This window comes from Urtica dioica, chromosome 5 (genome assembly GCF_054948205.1).
Source record: "Urtica dioica subsp. dioica isolate 48M chromosome 5, U.dioica_male_clone48M_v1_H2, whole genome shotgun sequence".
Lineage (NCBI taxonomy): Eukaryota > Viridiplantae > Streptophyta > Magnoliopsida > Rosales > Urticaceae > Urtica > Urtica dioica.
The window spans coordinates 4,565,010-4,571,989 of record NC_142760.1 but is presented as its reverse complement, the minus strand read 5'-3'; the positions used below and the strand labels follow the sequence as shown (position 1 = coordinate 4,571,989).

Genomic DNA, 6,980 nt, shown 5'->3' with positions numbered 1-6,980 from the left:
AGGGATGTTTTTGTCCGATTTTTTGCCAAAAGTCCATATTCAGATATTTTTAAACATTAGGGTCTAATCTTGATATTTAATGGCTTATTAAGCCCAATTAATGAAATTTCTCTAAGTAAAACCTACATGCCTTATATATAAGGACTAAAAAGTCAATTGACATGAATACTTTCACATATGCGCGACGAGCTTCAAAAAGACAAAATAAAAAATAAAAAATAAAAAAACTGCCAGGTGAAGACTAAATAAAATCTTTCACATTAATATTAATGGACAAAACAGTAAAATTAACAAACAAAACATGCCTAATACATTGATAATGGCTATTGATTTAAAAACATTGAAATCATGATTATTTCTTAAGTTTCATAGGATTTGGTGGCTTAGTTTGTGCAATTTATCTTTTAAAAATCTACTAGGTGACGTCACACTCATGAGGTAGTCCATCAGGGAATCTCTCTGCGTCGCTGCAATAGCTATAGAACATGTAGTTGTCTTGGACCCACCTCACTCTCTCCTTCGTGGCCGTGTCGAGCTCCTCCGACAGCCACGCCGGCGATTCAGACCCATCACCACCGCACGATGACTTTGTGGCATTGTTAGTTTCCGAGAAAGTCAAACGGCAAGACTCGGCAGCGTTGAAGTTTTTGAAGGTGGCCACGAACGGGGCTTCGCTCCAGTCCGTCTCATTGTCGAAGCCGTAGATGCTACAGTAGAGCTTCATTGATTGTGTGTACGGGTACATAACATCTTCGGGGGAGTCCAACTTCTTGAAGAGTCTTATTGGACTACCATCCACTGCAAAGCTGAAATTGAGTAAAGAATAGAGGGTGTTTTAGCCGTTCAACAAAGACAATTTTAGTATATTTTCATGAATCGTTCAGTACTAAAAAAAAGTTAGTGGGTTCTCAAATTTTAGCATGTTTCCGTGTCATGGTTATAAAAACTCGTACGAATATATCAGTAGCCGCGCCTATTTTAAGTTATTAAATACTACAAAATCATACGAATTAAGCACATGAAACGTAGTCAAAATTTCAAAATTTTTGTTTTAATAGCAAATTTCGGCATATGTGTATTTATTTTCGGTTAATATTGATAAATTTGTGTTAATTTCTACATTTTTGTGTTCATAAAAACACAGACTTCGAGCTGATAAAAATATGAGAGAGAGAGAGAGAGAGTCAAGTTTTATTATGAAATCTACTTTTATCAATTTAACTCGAACTGATTTTTAGACTGTTCTAAAACGATCTAGTGGTTTTAAGAATCAAAACTTTTTAATAAGCTATTTCTTTTCATTTGCATTTATTCATACTTCTTTTAATACTAGTAGTTTGGGTTGAGTAAATGTCAATTAATAGAAATGTTTTAATATTAAAATCTTTGTTCTAGCTACTCTTTTATTAAATTTGTTAAAAAAAAATTGATAACATATGTTCAAACTGGTTGTGTAGTTTGGTTTATTTTCTTAAACGATCTGATCAGATCTGGTCTATATTATTTCAAAACCGTTTAAAAGCCTTTGGTCCATTTTAGAGATGAAATTTAGATCAGACTAGACCATTGACATCCCTAATTTCTTACTCTCTATTTGAACTCTACTAGTCTACTCTTGAGGTTCTCGGCTTTTAATTAGGAGTGCGCGCGATCTGGTCCGATTTAAAATCGGCCTACAAACCGTACCGAGCCGTCTAATGGGTTTGAAATTTTTTAGACCCGACCGAACCGTTTAAGAAAATAAATTAGACTAGACCAAACCGCTTTAAGTATATTTTTCATTTTTGTACGAATTTAATTATAAAATAGCAAAAAAAAAATAATATCAAAATAAACACATATTCATTAAAATGTCCAAACTCAAATTAATCCTTTCAAATGTTATAGAATTTTGTTAAAAAAAAAAAAAAAAAATCAAACCGGACCGGATTAGACCAAAATCATTTTAAACCGGACCGACGGTTTTAAAACCCAATGGTCCAGTTCGATTTATGATTTTTCAATTTTTTTGCACACCCTTTCTAATAGGGCCCAACTCTTTAGTAGGCACCGACAGGAAACAAGTTTGAGGAGTTTAGTTTGGGACTAATTTGAAGCAGAAAAAATCTTATGGAGGATTGCTACTGTGACTTCCTTTTTTCTTTTCTTTTTTATAGTGAAGGTTGATGTTGTCAAATATCTTTTTTTGAACGAGTATGTAACTATAGATGTTTTAAAAATAAATAAATAAATTCTTCTTTGTTGGCTTTGATAAATAAGAGAATTTATGACGTTTTGCACTCGTACATTCTATAAAATTACATGCGTTTACTTTAAAGCCGGTGTGCCAGCCTATAGTCTATTTATATCGAAACGCTGTCTTTTAGTTACACACTTGATTTTCTGTTACGTTTAAAAAAAAACTTGTTATTAAACGTGACCAAAAACAAGAAAAAATGACCTGCTTGTTAATTATTTATCGCTTGCATATATGATCGCCCATAACTATACATCACGACGAGACATTGATGCGTATTATATCTCTGTATGTTTCTAAAACTGAGCAATAATATAGTACAATTAATCTGACTAGTAAACTTACATAACACGATTCGGATTCCAAAGGATAGAGTAGGTGTGAAATTCAGTAGTTGGGTTGAACCACAAATAGAACTGTTGCTCTCTATTCCCTGAGCCTCGAGTGACCACATTTGTGTAAAGAACATAAGACTCGTCGCTCAGGTTCCCAAAAAACCCAAAGTCTATCTCATCCCATTTTGACCCATTAGAACTAAGCTGCAAAAAATATGCAAGAATAAACACCACATCATTTAATCAGAAGAAATAAAAAAAAAAATTGTGTAACATTATAATGAAAAGTTACTATACTTACGTAATAAGTTGTGGCTGTTCCGGTAGAGTTTCCCGAGACTAATTTCAATTGCATGTGGAAATTGCCAAAGAGATACTCATTCTTGGACTCGAATCCGGAACCGGACTCTTTGTCCAGCGATAGAGCAACGATCTCGCCATCGTTGAGGATCTTGGCTCGGCCATTCCCATCCCGATTGACGTCAAAATCTTCGGTGAAATTTCCTGCGGAAACTAAGACGATGATAATTGTTTTGATATTGATCAGAAGTTGAAGTGCGATGAAAATACTGATGATTGAAATTGGAGGTATAGAAGCCATGAGAGGTTTTTGGCTCAGTATTGTGAGAGAGTCATGATAGGCTTTTACAGTGATCTGAATGTTAATGGGTTCGGTTGGCAAATTTAGTTTAGGAATTGATGTAACTGAAATATGGGGCCTATTATTAATCACAAAATTTTACTGAACAATAATGGCGTTTGGTTTGAGCCTTGGAGCCTTTTGGAGGGAAAGAAATAAATGTCTTAGAGTCGCTTCGCAATAATACCCTCGAGAAACCATGCTAAATCAGAAAATGTACAAATTAATTCAGGGATTCTAAGAAGTAAGTAGTCGTCAAAATCTAGGATCGAAATACCGTTACCGTTACCGTTCCGAGCTTTCAAATTTACTGGTAACCCCCGGTACCGTAAAGGAATCCGGGGAAAGCAGGAAAAAAAAAGAAACCGGTACTGTTTAACTTACCGTTACCGTAGATGAATACCGTCAAATACCGTATTTACCGAGGGGAATTCATAAAAGTTATATACAAAAAAACATACAAAGTACGTAGGATAAAATTCATAAAGTTAAAAATAGTGTAGAATGTTACAACACAATATAAAATTACAAACACAACAAAAAGTAAGTTCAATAGTACAAACCAAAATGATAAAGTTCAACGCAATCCATCAAATACTATAGTTCAACAAATTCAACATAAAAATGATATAAATGAAATGACTACTCATAGAGACCATATGCAACGGTCATACAGTAATCATATCAAGTCATATAATGAGCACATGAACGAAAGTACATATCCAAGTGATAGTCGTACAGCGGCCATATGTGTAGCCACTCGAAATTTTAAGCTTAATGTTGTAAATTAAGTACGTTAAAAGGACGAGAAAATTATGTAAATTAATTTTCTAAGAATTATTTTCATCATTTTGGGTTTGGAATAATGAGTTTATCGAATTAATTTGAAATATATTAAGGTAAGGAGAAATCTCGGAATAAAAAGGAAGGATTTATCGAGTTCGTCTCCAATAAGAAATTATTTTCCGATGAGATATTCCGGAATTTAATTTGAGAAAATAAATTCTCAATGACGAGAATGAATTCCGAGAAACCTTAAATAAATTTGAATCAATCGAGAACGAATGAGAAAAATTCTCGGTTCAAATCATTTAATTAAAAGTTCGATTGGTTACGGTTTTAGTCACAAAATTTTGTGACAAGGACGTGTTTGTAATGTTTTTCTGGGCTCAGTTGAAATTAAATGTGGAGCTCGGGGTCAGTTTACAAGCGGTGGAGAATTGAAGATTTTCATGAGCAAATATGGAATTCTCTTTTCTTCTTCTTCTTTCTTTTTCCTTCTTCTCGGTTCTTCTCCTCCCTCACGCGCGAGACCTGCATCAAAGAAGAAAAAAAAAAAAAAAAAAAAAAATTAAACAACAACAACAACTCCACATCACCGGCCGACCATCATCAACCTCACCTCCTTCACTCTTCCTTTTTCCTCACCCGTGCTCGGCCAACAGCTCTAGCACCGCGCGCCTTGGCCGAGAGACCGGCGGGATCTGGGCAGAAATGGTCTTCGTTGCGTCGGGAACTAGGCGGGTCGGCGGGATCCGGTCGGGAAGTGGGAAGTTTTGGTGTGGGTCGCGACGGTTTTTGGGCGAGCTCAATCCGTTCCTCACCAGTCGGGACCCGGTTTTTTTTTCTTTTTTTTAATTGAACCGGACCGGGAAGTGAGAACCAGGTTCCTTCCCGGATCCCGGTCCGGTTCCCCCGGAATCCCCGGAAACTTCCGGTTTTGGTGATTCCGATGCCGGAGACTTGAAAAAAGGGGGAACCGGACCGGTTCCCGTCCGGTTCCCGTCCGGTTCCCCCGGAATTTAAAACCTCGATAAAAAATAATATATGCAAATCATCTCGAATATATGAACAATGCGATGAAATGACCGTTTATGGATTTGATAGGACCGCTTTTAAACTACGTGAAGATAACAAAATGAATACATATATATTCTTAAAATGTCTCATACATCTACTAAATAAATGGTATACAATTACTTTTTTAAAAAAATAAACGCATATATACAATAAAATATTTATATAAAATATTCAGTAACATTATGTCCTTTGAAAATGCCATCTTTTTTTTTTTTTGTGCGTAAAAAAAAACGCAATTTACGCCAACATTTTTTTCTTTTTTTTGCCACAATCTTTCTCCAGTAATATTCATATGATACTGCAGTGTTTTTTTTTTTTAACCATAAGACTAAACCTGGCCTAGCGGGAGTCCCGCGTCTCCCGCTACCGCCATCCGTCCCACTCCCGTTAATTGGCCAAACGGGAGTCCCGTCCCGTTATGTTGTGGGACGGGAGCGGGATTCGGCTTAACGGGAATTCGGGACCCCGTTAGGCATAAAAATAATAAAAAAAAATAAAAAAAAAAAATAACTTTTTAAAAGAATTTAAATAATTAAATAGAAGGATGTAATTGTAAGGAATTTAAATTAAGTGGGTAGAAATGAAGATTTAAATGAAGTTAAATAATTATATACAATGACTTAATTGAAAAGATTGTGAAGTAAATGGGTAGAAAAATTAATAAAAAAAATGTGAAATTATAAATGGGCCTCCTAAAAAACCTCACCGACCCCTAAAAATGTGCGACGGCGAGGAAAAAGAGCACCCCTTTCCTCGTTAATTATTTGAAAATTTATCCCGGACAAGGGCCGGGATATCCCTTTGTTATACACGATACTTTAACCATTTATGTTTACGTTTGCAAAATCAACTTCAAAATCGTCTAGAATATCGAAGCACATGAATGTTTCTTGTGCTCGATTTCGATGTTGAATCCAATCTTTTCCGCACGTCAATGCTTCGACCATCTCCGGTTTCAGGCTGCATCTTCTATCGTCAATGATCCGGCCCGCGCTGCTAAAAGCCGCCTCAGAGGACACAGTTGAAATTGGGATGGTGAGGATGTCTTGTGCCATAGATGACAAGATCGGAAACCTCCTCGCATTCTGCCTCCACCAAACCAAGAGGTCGATGGCTTCGTCGTCCGACCTGACCCAATCGTTCCTATCGTACTCTTGGATCTCCGGATGGGACCGTGCGTCGGTTGCGCTTGACCTCGTCTGACTTGTCCCAGCTTCTTGTTGTTGAGGAGACGGGCTGTACGCGGGCGCGTTGACGAAGACATTCGTGTATTGGTGTCTTCTCGGATATTGCGTCTGTGATTGAGAAGATTGCGCTCGGTATTGCGGTAGAAGTTTCGCCTCGTAAACCTTGAAAAGATCAAAAAAAGCTTGCACGATCCTCGGAAGATCAAGTGCAACGTAATCTTGGTCCACAAAATGGTTTCTTATGTATTTCAAAAAAAAATTTAAACCTCCAATTTTACATCGTACGTCTAGAATGGCTCCAAAACCGTATAGTAATGGAACCTTTCCAGCCCCCCAATATTTTAAAAACTTTGCTGTCATTGCTTGAATAGAATCTTGAAAAATAGTTTCGTTTTTATTTTTATCAAGAGCACAGCTATTGCGGTCATAGTATGAAGACCGAGAAAAGAAGTGGGAGTGTAAACAGCAGAAAGATAACAAGTTTCTTTATAAAAAATGTCGAGAAAAGAAACAAATGATTCAGCCATCCTAATATCCAAATCAGATATAGCGTTTTCGCCATGTACGCTGTTAATGTAAGAAACAATAACATCGACGTAACGCTCGGATAAGAAGTTGGTCAGCATAAGAAAGGTTGAATTCCACCTAATTTTGTTATCTAGGTGAAAGGTGCGTTCTTGAAGGCCGTTTAGTCTAAGCCGTCTCTTAAGCTCATCTACTCT

At 36.5% G+C, this 6,980-nt stretch overlaps 1 protein-coding gene across 1 annotated transcript; it reads right to left on the bottom strand.

Moving 5' to 3' along the window:
• Window positions 1–274: 274 nt before the first annotated feature.
• LOC149394934 (putative xyloglucan endotransglucosylase/hydrolase protein 23) lies at window positions 275–3,211 on the bottom strand. The gene is made up of 3 exons (XM_089615028.1): window positions 2,873–3,211; window positions 2,582–2,775; window positions 275–806 (listed from the first exon to the last, which is right to left on the bottom strand). The coding sequence occupies exons 1-3, from the start codon at window positions 3,170–3,172 to the stop codon at window positions 416–418; spliced, it is 885 nt and encodes a 294-aa protein (XP_089471154.1). The 5' UTR covers window positions 3,173–3,211; the 3' UTR covers window positions 275–415.
• Between the last annotated feature and the right edge of the window lie 3,769 nt (window positions 3,212–6,980).